The sequence below is a fragment of the Sardina pilchardus genome, chromosome 21 (genome assembly GCF_963854185.1).
Source record: "Sardina pilchardus chromosome 21, fSarPil1.1, whole genome shotgun sequence".
Taxonomy (NCBI): Eukaryota; Metazoa; Chordata; class Actinopteri; order Clupeiformes; family Clupeidae; genus Sardina; species Sardina pilchardus.
This window is the reverse complement of record NC_085014.1, coordinates 11848714-11861213: the sequence shown is the minus strand read 5'-3', so window position 1 is coordinate 11861213 and position 12500 is coordinate 11848714. Positions and strand designations below refer to the sequence as shown.

At 48.7% G+C, this 12500-nt stretch overlaps 1 protein-coding gene across 3 annotated transcripts in view; it reads right to left on the bottom strand.

Annotated features, from left to right (window-relative positions):
* Positions 1–12500, bottom strand: part of limch1b (LIM and calponin homology domains 1b) — a 112174-nt gene that overhangs the window by 38779 nt on the left and 60895 nt on the right. For all 3 annotated transcript variants that reach the window (XM_062524178.1, XM_062524179.1, XM_062524177.1), the window contains exons 4-6: positions 10477–10583; positions 5065–5095; positions 1–84 (exon numbers count right to left, since the gene is read on the bottom strand). The exon at positions 1–84 is cut by the window's left edge and continues 27 nt beyond it. In XM_062524178.1, the coding sequence (XP_062380162.1) occupies positions 1–84; positions 5065–5095; positions 10477–10583 (222 nt within the window). The remainder of the gene's footprint in view (positions 85–5064; positions 5096–10476; positions 10584–12500) is intronic.

Sequence of the window (12500 nt, the reverse complement as noted above, 5' to 3'; positions counted from 1 at the left end):
AAACTCCTTCAGGTCCAGCGTCGGGCCGCTGTAGGACGCACAGCTGTTTGCAGCCTTTCCCAGCCAGTAGATGGTGATCAGCACCTGCGACCATAAACACAAGCCAATAAGCAAACACTCTCACGAACACACACACGCACACACACACACACGTTCAGATACACACATACACACACACACACACATGCACGCACACACACACACACTGATACACACACAGAAACACACACACACACACACACACACACACACACACACACACACACACACACACACACACACACACACACACACACACACACACACAACCACACACACACACACACACACACACAACCAAGCCACCTGCTCATCTGAACAGACCGCTCTTCATTCCACAGAGAGAAAGAGAGAGAGAGCGAGAGAGGGGGGAGCAGCCAATGTCACTTCACGGTATATAAACGCCACGTTACATAAGTCACGCATAAGTCAATCTGCAGACGTCTTGATCCATCTTGACGGTGAGCACATTTTTCCACTTCGTTACCGGCGCGAGCCAGCCCCACAACGGCCATAGCTAAGCTAGGTGCAGCTAGTTCTTTTTTTCGAGAAAAACGGCACCCATAATCCTCATCTGGGAACGCTCGGCTCCGACCGCTAGCGACGCTAATACAGCTCCGTCACCGGACAGGCGAGAGCAATCTGCACGTCCCGCCGCGCGGCAGCAGGAACCCGCTGAGCTGATGACAGGGTTACAGCTAAAGGGACCTCGAGAGACGATCCAACAGTGAACACGAAAAAGGCAAAGGGGATCTATTTAGTTCCTCTAAGGGAGATAAGTGGAGGGAGAGAATAGGCCAGTGTGGGCCTGTGACGGCCATGTTTGAAGGAGAACTAACAGAAGAACTAACAAGGGAACCGTCAGAGGAACTAACACGGGGTTACAGCTTTCCATAGCATACACCCCAGAGGTTAAGTTACTGGTTACATGATCTGTACAAACCTAATGGGGAGCACAAACAGGCACACACACACACACACACACACACACACACACACACACACACAAATGCAACCAAACACACACACACACACACTCACACACACACACACACACACACACAAACACACACACACAAATGCAAACATACAAGAGAAGACACAAGGGATGGAGGAGCAAACACCTGCCTGTTCGGCGCCAGACAAAGCACTTAAACAAAAAACGAGGGCAAACACACTGACCATAACATGCACACACAGCTCCCTTTCCACAAGGGTTGCAAGTCATCATGACCAAGGTTTGCAATCCAAACAAACCCATGCACACACACACAGACACACACAGACACAGACACAGACACAGACACAGACACACACACACACACACACACACACACACACACACACACACACAAACATACACACACACACACACACACACACACACACACACACACACACACACACACACACACACACACACACACACACACACACCACACACACACACTGTATACTCACAAACCATTCTGAAACTGACAAGCTTAGACCTTCACTGAATCTAGTACACGCTTCTCCCAGATAACAGCATGCACACGCACACACACACACACACACACATACACACACACACACACACACACACACACACACACACACTGGAGGAGACATCTGGGTGTGCTGAAAGGCCTTGTCTGCTGGTGGCCCTGTGTCTCTGTATGTGGCTAGACACAATCAGGCCCTGTGTGTGTTTACTCTGAGCCCCTGCACAAACAAGACAAGAGCCTCCCTCATGTCCCCGCACCTCTCCCCACACCACCCCACACCACTCTACTGCCCCTGGCCACGTCAGCAGCCCTCACACACACACAAGGCACTTGACATGGGCTCCTACATCATGTGTGTGTGTGTGTGTGTGTGTGTGTGTGTGTGTGTGTGTGTGTGTGTGTGTGTGTGTGTGTGTGTGTGTGTGTGTGTGTGTATTGTATACAGGGGGCCTACGTCATGCGAGTGCACTGAAACTGCACTGACTCAGCAAACAGAGCAGAGAATCCCAAGCGCTCCTTTGTCAATGTATCTCAACCCCAGTCACTGACGCATAGCAAGTCCCCCACACATACACAGGCGCGCGCACACACACACACACACACACACACACACACACACACACACACACACACACACACACACACACACACACACACACACACACACACACACAATGCATTACATTTTTTTGGTTTGTAATGAAGAAAGCTTTACAGGTATTTGAGGAATTGCCTCACAGGACCCAGCGCCCCCCCCATCAGAAAATGTCAAAAGTCATCAGGGAGGCAATGCATTCTTATGAAGCCAGCACTAAAACAGCTTAGCATGGGGGCGGGGGTGGGGGGATAGAGGTTTGGAATACGTCCACGAAGAAATGATTAGTTCCAGCCCTCCGTCTCTCTCTCTCTCTCTCTCTCCCTCTCTCTCTCTCTCTCTCTCTCTCTCTCTCTCTCTCTCTGTCTCTGTCTCTGTCTCTGTCCCTTTCTGCGTGACGCCCACCCCACCCTCCATCAACAGCAGCAGTGCAGCGCTCATGTGGAGAAACTTCTAGAAGGGCTCACAGAGAGAGCAGAGAGCTGGGGACTGGCAGCTTCCGCCAGCAAATCTGAACATGGCTGCCGGGCGTGCTCATCCTGTCATCGGCCCTTCTGTCCTCTCAGGCCTCAACCAATCGGCGTGCCACCAGCAGACCAACCGCCACAGAGGCCAAGTGAGGAGGATTCCACACAGAGATTCCACACAGAGATTCCATGTTCCGCCTGAACAGAGTGCCTAAACCAAGCGTTCCATGGCACATCCGGAATGGGGCAACAGAGCTTAACAGCAGGGCTGCAACAATTCATCGATTAATCGACTAGTTTTCAACTATTCACTTCTGCCTTCTTCAGAGGACGAGCCTAAACCAAGCGCTCAATGCCACATCCGGAATGGGGCAACGTAGCTTAACAGCAGGGCTGCAACAATTCATTGACTAATCGACTAGTTTTCAACTATTCAACTAATTGCTAACTATTTTGGTACTCGATTAATTGCTTTTTGTCATTCCTGTTTTAAGGGAAATATTTCAAACGTCTCTGATTGAAGCCTTTTGAACTTTAACATTCAGCTATATATCAGCTATACTTACTCTTGAATGACAGTAGACAAAATATCTTTGGCATTCTTTTGATCTTTTCCTGACCTTTCATCGATCCAACAACCAATTAATTAATCGTGAAAATAATTAACCAATTGATAGACAAAGAAAATAATCATTAGTTGCAGCCCTACTTAACAGCGACTGAATAACTAATAACTACAGAGCACAGACACACACACACACACACAGACACACACACACACTGAATGACTAATAACTAATTAACACACAGTGAAGGATGTTGGCCAGATGTCAACAGATGTTGGCCCTCACCTCACTGCTGTTTCTCTGGCTTTGCTACATATTGCAGACTTACGACTTCAAATTCGACCAGCAAACCGATTTCAGAACTGAGTTAAACTGTGTGAGCTTACAGCACATGAGTGATGTGGAGTATAGCTACCAGAACTGAGTTAAACTGTGTGAGTTTATACAGTATGAGTGATTTGGAGTACAGCTACTGTACCTGAGTTTCACCTCAAAAGGTTTCACATCAGCCGGTCTAATTGAGCATGCTCAGATGATCAGCCAGGTGTGCCTCACAACAACAGTCTTGACAGCTCTAATGCCAACAGGGCATTCAGACCCCTGGTCTCGCTCAGCCACTTACAGCGGCTGTCATCTGTGATTGACAGAAGATGGCCACACACACCACGCCTGTCCTGCACAATAGACCTCTTTTAGTCGCACAGAGCCCTGCAACAATGAGAGGCTTACACAACCAACTTGACATGCTGGAGGCAAGCGATCAGTATTTACTCATAAACACACCAGGACGTTGTTTACTCTGTGTGAGTACTGTCCAAACACACAGTAATGCCAGTGTTTACCCAAACGAAGCCTTCATAACCCCAACACAACACCCTCGGCTATCATAAGTGCATCTCGAAATCCAACTCTGACAAAGGGGCATCCTCGTTTACTAAACATCTGGACTGCTCTGTAACAGCTGGACTCTGAGGTCTGTGTGTGTTTTTTAGCGCTTCGCCGCTGGAATCGGTGTGCATTTCTGGGTCCATCTCTGGGGAGGACAGTACAGTAGTGTCCCTTTAGCAGGGTGCAGCCATTTTTCCAGTACAGCTAACTGTCAGCAGTCTGCAGTGCTAACCAAAAAAACACACACACAGGCAAAGCTCTCCCTTGCACACACAAACCATCAAAAATGCAGCACAGTCAGGCACACACACACACACACACGCACACACACATACAGTACACATACAATGTTGTTGCCTCCATAAACCATGCCAGGATATGCCAAAAACACACACACAGACAAAGCTCTCCCTTGCACGCACACACACACACACACACACACACACATACACTGTTGTTGCCTCCATAAACCGTGCCAGGATATGCCCTATCGAAACTACCGTAGGGCACGAACGTCACGCCTTGCCTGCGAGAGCACGCTCACGGTTTTTGTTTCGCAAGCACGGGGGACAGGTGGAGCGGCAGGTCTGACATTCTTACAGGATGAGCACAGAGCAGGAGCACACACACACACGCACAGGCACCCGCTGAGGCAAAGACAAGCACCATCAAAAATGCAGCACAGGCGCACACACACACACACATTACACACACGCACACACGCACGCAGGCACACACACACACACACACACACACACACACACACACACACACACACACACACACACACACACACACACACACACACACACACACACGCACACACACACACACACACACGCATGCACAGGGCAGAAGGATGTGAGCGAGAGAGAGAGGGAGATGAAGAAACAGAGGGAGGGAGAGAGAGATAAATAGACAGACAGAGTGAGAGAAAAGGGAGAGGAGAGAGGGAGGAAGAGAGGAAGGTGACTGGCACATTGACAGGCACATTCGGGGAGATACAGTTGATCAACACTTACATTCTTTAGCCTCCTGCTGCAGTCGGATCCTCTGTAGAAAAGACAGAGAGAGAGAGAGGGAGAGGGAGAGGGAGAGAGAGAGACAGAGAGAGGGGGGAGATTATTACCTGAAGGTGAACAGCATTCAAAACGACAACAAAATGAATCAATAGAAGCAGGAGCAGGTGGAGAGAAGACAGCCCCTGTGGAAATACCCCAGTGAGAGAGAGAGAGAGAGGGAGAGAGAGGGAGAGAGAGGGAGAGAGAGAAAATAACAGTGTTTCACCTCGCGCTAGCTGCAGTCTGACGCCAGCCCTGCCTCTCTCGCTGCCTCTGCTCTCTCGCTCGCTCGCTCGCTTTGACGTCCCTACTCGAGGCTTTTCCCCTTTAAAGATGACTCTAGACTACATCACATGGAGGAAGGCCTCAAACGCCTCTCTCTCTCTCTCTCTCTCTCTCTCTTTCTCTCTCTCTCTCTCTTTCACACACACACACACTCTCTCTCTTGTATCACTCTCTCTCTTTCTTCCATCCTCTCTCTCTCCATCTACTCTGCCCTCCCTTCTTCTCTCCCTCCCTCCCTCCCTCTCTGCTCTTTCACTCTCTCTCACGCTTGCGTTCACTCCTGCTTGTCCTGAAATATGCACAAGCTCCCAAAACACACTGGCCCAACCAGGCAGGCAGGCAGGCAGGCAAGTACGCAAGCCGGCAGACGAGGCTGAGTTTCTTCACGGACTCCCTCCTGCCTCCGTCCCGCACTGCCCCACGACACGACTCTCCGCACACATCTCTATGGAAACCAGACTTGAGACCGCAATGCATATGTATTTGTATTCATGTGCATAAGGTGCTGCATCAGTGCGAATGCTCCAAGATCTCTCTCTCTCTCTCTCTCTCTCTCTCTCTTTCTCTCTGCCTATTTTTGAACCAAAACGTTCTGTTTCCACAGCAACTGCTATTTATTTTAATTTTTTTTGTCCAGATGAATCGGTCACAGTGTTTTAGAGCTGCTTTAATCAGCTGTCTTCAGTTTCTTTTTTTCTGTTTTAAATTGCAGTATCTAATCCACCAACATGATGGGACAAGAGGGAGTCTGGGCTGGGAAGACAAAAGACAGATGAGGAGAAACAATGACGGAGGAGAGAGAGGAGGGAAATGGTGACAAGAGGGGACGATGACCCGCGAGGACAACACAATCAGGGAGAACGAGCACGAGAAGGGAAGGAGAGTCACCGTGGAGAAGGACACGGATAGAGATAAACACACAAGGACACAAGGAGGAGGAGAAGACAGATGTCCAGGCCAAAGAGGCGCCATGACAACAGGCTGTCACTGAATCATTACTTTACTTTACTTTACTTTACTTTACTTTACTTTACTTTACTTTACTTTACTTTACTTTACTTTAATTTAGCAATTACATTACATTTAGCAGACACTTTTTCCATCCAAAGTGACTTACATATGTCAACAATATTACAAGGGATTACATTGTCATTATTTTGTCCCCGGAGCAACTTGGGGTTACGTTGTGCCCTTACAAGTACAAGGGCACAACGGTGGAAGCCGGGAATTGAACCGACAACTTTCAGGCTACTGCACGCTAGTCCAGCTCCTTAACCACTACACTACCACCACCACCGCCCCAGACAGTGTGTACACATGAGGAAGCAGGGGAGGGAGCGAGGCTGCTGGATGGAACTGTTAGGGGTGCAGGAGAACAATAAGTGGAACAGGAGGAAGCATGGAGGGGGGGGGGGGGGGGGGGTTGGGGCAGAGGTGGAAGTATGCAAGATGGCACAGGTAGTGGGACAAGATAAGAACAGGAGGGCAAGGAGCATGGGAAAGAGGACCAGGCTGAGGTACGGGAGGAGGGGGAGGTGGAAGAGGAGGAGGAGGAGGAGGAGGAGGAGGAGGAGGAGGGGGGGTGTTGGAGAGGTCCAGGACGTGGAGTAGAAGAGGGGAGGGTGCATCTGCACATCTCCCTTCCACCGCCTGCTCTGCTCTGCTCTGCTCCGCTCTGCTCTGCTCTGGCTGAGTGAGGAAACAGAGCCGAGCGTTTGTTTCTCCAGCAGCACCTTACATAAGTCCCCACGCAAGACCACTCATGGAGACAGATTCCACAAGGCATTAGATCACCGGCCCTGATATCACCTTCTCTCTCTCTCTCTCTCTCTCTCTCTCTCTCTCTCTCTCTCAGCCACTATCTCGCTCCCTCGCTCTCTCTCTCTCTCTCTTTTCCCTCCTCACTCTGTCACTTTCGTATCTGTTGCTATTTCTACCTCTCTGTCTCACCTTTCCTCTTTCACTCACTCATTCACATAGTCACACACACAGACACACAAACACACACACATAAACACACACACATATGCATTGAGCTGTCAGCTATCTTGGAGATCACTCAGTTTCCATCAACAAACACAGGCAGCAGCGGTGCATATTTCAGCCCTTCTCTCACTTTACTGCCTTGTCTCTGTTCCAGCACTGACACACGGGAAGGTATGACACATGGGAGAAGATATGAGGAGGAGAGGAAGAGATAGAGCGAGAGAGAGAGAGAGAGAGAGAGGAGAGAGACATTGAAACTGAGGCCTTCAGGCACTGTGCTGTCAACCTTAGAGTGACAGGAGTTGCGTTTCACAAACAAAGAGAGAAACAAAGCTGCTCTGTGCTACTGAAGAAAGGGTAAGATTAACGGAGAGAGGGGGAGAGAGGGACAGAGAGGGAAAGAGAGAGAGAGAGAGAGAGAGAGAGAGAGAGAGAGAGCAGATGCAGTGAAACCACACATTTAATAGGAAGTGAATCTGTATTTTCCAATGTGTCTGCACTTTCAGGTAGCTATGAACTATGAATGTACAGTGAGGAGCACATGTATTTGATACCCTGCTAAAACAGGAATATAAAATCATCATTTGACAATTGATCTTAATGCCTTAACTCAAAAAATTAGTACAAATCAAACCGCCAAGGACACCAATTTTCTTTGTGATTGAAGAATGTATCGTAAATAGATAAATGTTTTCCTTAAATGCTAGGGGAAGGAAGTATTTGACCCCCTATGTAACCCTATGGGAATTTAACACATAGGGTTAACATAGGGGCAGGCAGATTTTTATTTTTAAAGGCCAGCTATTTCATGGATCTAGGATATTATGCATCCCGATAAATTTCCCTTGGCCTTTGAAATTAAAATAGCCCCACATCATCACATACCCTTCACCATAGCTAGAGATTGGCATGGTGCTTTTTCCAGTAGGCCTATTAGCCTGTTTGATTTGCATTGAGCTCAATGAGCATCAAACAGGCTAATAGGCCTACTGGAAAAAGCACCATGCCAATCTCTAGCTATGGTGAAAGGTATGTAATGATGTGGGGCTATCTTAATTCCAACGGCCAAGGGAACTTTATCAGGATGCATAATATCCTGAATCCATAAAATAGCTGGCCTTAAAAAATAAAAATCTGCCCGCCCCTATGTTAACCCTATGTGTTGAATTCCCATAGGGTTACATTGGGGGTCAAATACTTACTTCCCCCTAGCATTTAGGAAGAACATTTATTTATTTACGAAACATTCTTCCATCACAAAGAAAATTGGCGTACTTAGCGGTTTTATTTTTACTCAATTTTTGAATTAAGACATTAAGATCAATTGTCAAATGACGATTTTATATTCCTCTTTTTAGGCAACTTTAGCATGGTATCAAATACATTTTCTCCTCACTGTATATTGACATTAAACCTACATTCAGCAACACATCATTATGATACAATCTAATATTACCTACAACCTACAGTAAATAATACAAATAACCACAAAGACTTATCTGTGCATTACATGTTACACTGACTATCTCTCTCTCTCTCTCTCCTTCTATTTCTCTGTCTCTCTCTCTGTGTGTGTGTGTGTGTGTGTGTGTGTGTGTGTGTGTGTGTGTGTGTGTGTGTGCGTTTCCACCTGCAGATCTGTAGATCATACAAAACATACAAATATGACAAAGTCAATACTGAACTTCTTCATGAACAACACTGAAAGATGACTATGTTCTGTGTGTCCACATGCATGCACACACACACACACACACACACACACACACACAGACACACAGACACACAGACACACACTTTCTCTCAGTCTCTGGCTGACAGAACCAGTTAGACTACCCTGTGCAGAGCCCGAGGCTCTCTGTGCTGTCGTTGTACCCATGAGGCAACCTTACACCCCCTCCTCTATTTCCCAGACACACCCACCTACAGTACACACTCACACTCCATCCCTCACATAGAGGGACAAAACAAACTATCCCCATGGCAACAGTCACTGTCACACACACACACACACACACACACACACACACACACACACACACACACACACACACAAACTCTCTCTCTCACACACAAACACACAGACACACACACACACACGTACACACATATACACACACACACACACACACACGCCTAGTGATGGCAGATTTGACATCCGTTTGGTTTGAGAACAGCTTCCTTGTTGTCACGACTGGCGTGACTGAAAAGGGCTGTGTCCATTCAGAGGAGCGTGAGGTCATGTTTGGCACCTGGGCTTTGTTTTCACTGCATGACAATGAGCAAACTGACCAGCGGCATCCACACACAGACACACACACACACACACACACACACACACACACACACACACACTAACTAGAGCCCTATGTAGCCAGTAGGACAGATGGCACAGTACCATGGCAAAGAGAGGATGAGAGAGGAGATGAGTATAGAAGAGAGGAGAGAAGAGGAGTAGAGATGAGGGGAGAGGAGAGAAGAGGAGAGAAGAGGAGAGGAGAAGAGAGAGAAGAGGAGAGGAGAGAAGAAAAGAGAAGAAGAGAGAAGAGGAGTAGGAAAAAAGATTAGGAGATGTCAAATACACCAGAATTATATGACAGAGCAACATGAACACACACACACACACACACACACACACACACACACACACACAGACAAACACATTTGTAGATATGTATAGCAAGCAAACTGAGTCGCTGTGTGAAAGATGCAGACTTGCGCGCACACACCCATCCACATACACACACACACACACACACACACACACACACACACACACACACACACACACACACACACACACACACACACACACACACACACACACACACACACACACACACACACACACACACACACACACACACACACACACACACACACACACACAGATGACCTTACAATTTCTGTCAGATGTTGGATAATCAATACCACACACAATGTCACGCGCAATCAATTAGTCACCACCAAAACATACTATATGACACTGGCTAGAACAGTGTCAGAGTACTCGTCATCTCATGAATCTCACAATCACGTTCTCTCACTCTCTCTCTCTCACACACACACACACACACACACACACACACAAGTGTCTCTTACTTGGCGTAGGCGCGTGTGGAGGTATCCTGCAGGTCTCCCGGGTCGAACAGCTGTGTTCCCTTCAGCCCCAGCTCCTCACAGCCCCTCAGGAACAGCGTCAGGTTGTCCTGCACACACACACACACACACACACACACACACACACACACACACACACAGTCCAACAGAAGAGCATTAGCCACAGTGTCCAAAACACACACACACACATACACACACACACACACAGTGAGCCACAGAGCAGAAGCGCGACGACGCCTGTGGTTTTAGACCAGTGCTGCAAAGTGGAAGCTATAACTCGACAATCACTCACTCTTCTCTCTCTCTCTCCTCCACTCCCATCCACTTTGCACTCGTTCAGCCTGTCTTTCCCTCCCTCTGTCTCTCTCTCCCCCTGTGCTATGCTGTGATATGGAGCACTGCCTCTCTCCCTGTGCTGTTCTATGCTGTGCTATGCTGTGCTGTTCTATGGAGCACTGCCTCTCTCTCTGTGCTGTTCCATGCTGTTCTATGCTGTTCTGTGTTAGAGAGCGTGCTGCTCTCTCTCCTCTCTTCCCACGGGCTCTCTCCTCATCCTGCTGGTTCAGCACGCCGCCGCAGTTGGCTCAGCTCACAGCGCTACTCCATTCTGCCCCTCACCTTTCTCTCTTTCTCTCTCTCTCTCTTTCTCTCTCTCTCTTCCTCTCTCTCTCTCTCTAGCTCTCTCTCTATCTTTCTTCCTCTACTCTCCCTTCTTTCTTTAGTTTTTTTGGTTCTTTTCTTTCCCCAATACTATTTTCAATCTCTCTCTCTCTCCCTCTCTCTCTCTCTTTCTCCTCTGACCAGGTGTCTCCGAGTCTTTTGTTCCCCCGTGTGCAACCTGACCTCTTGAGTTCTTTAGCGTCGCCTCGCCTCGCCTCTCCTCTCCTCTCCTCGCTCCCTCCTCTCTGGTTCCCAGCGTCGCTGTGAAAAGGGCCGCTGGTCCTCCCTGCTCCACTCTGCTGAGCTCTGCTCTATTCTCCACTCTCCTCTCCTCTCCCCTCCTCTCTGTGCTCTCCCTCGCTCTCTCTCTCTCTCTCTCTCCGTCCCTCTTCCCCTCCTCTCTGTACTCTCACTCTCTCTCGCTCTCGCTCTCTCTTTCACTCACTCACACACACACAGGCCTGGAAGGGTGGCACAGTTTCCTCTCCTCTGGGCTGATTGTTGTCCTGCCTGTTGTTTTGGTGGGATGTACTAAGAGGCTCCCCCCCCCCTCAACGTTTTTTTTCTTCTCACGTCCTAAGCCTCACCCCTTCCCTCCCTCTCTCTCTCCCTCTCTCTCTCTCTCACACTCTCTCTCTCTCTCACCCCCCACCAACCTCCCCCTGTTCTGCAAAGGGCTTCCTGTCCGCAGACCGACAAGAAAGTTCTGATTCTGTCTCCCTGGAGATGGAGCCACGCCCAAAATGTGACCACCCCCCGGCCGCACCACCCTCAACCCCTCCACCCCCACCAACACCACCACCACCACCGTCCCTTTCTGACAGAATCGGGTGACACCCACTATTAACACCACACAGAGAGTGCGATATGGTGTTAAATAGGTCATCAACACACACACGCGCGCTCCACAAAAACAAACACACGCTCGCAAACACAAACACATTGACAGACACACGAACAAACAAACAAACAACACACACACACACACACACACACACACACACACACACACACACACACACACACACACACACACACACAATCAGAGCTATTAAGTACATCAGCACTCCCCTGCTGACTATGGAGCCACCTGACATAGTTGTCCACAGGCTACCCAGATGGACCGCCACCTTAATGCAAAAACAGCCCCCACGTCCATGAGGCACTGGCCTATTTATACCCCGCTATGTCACTGTCTGCACTATAGGCCAGCGGAAAGGGAAAGTGGCAGCACGTAGCAAGGCCATAAATCACATCCATCTATACTGGGTGTGAACGGCAGCTGTTGGGCGCTACTGGCAACGTGAACACAGTCCCAGCTGTAAACAGGAAGTGAGATAGCGCCG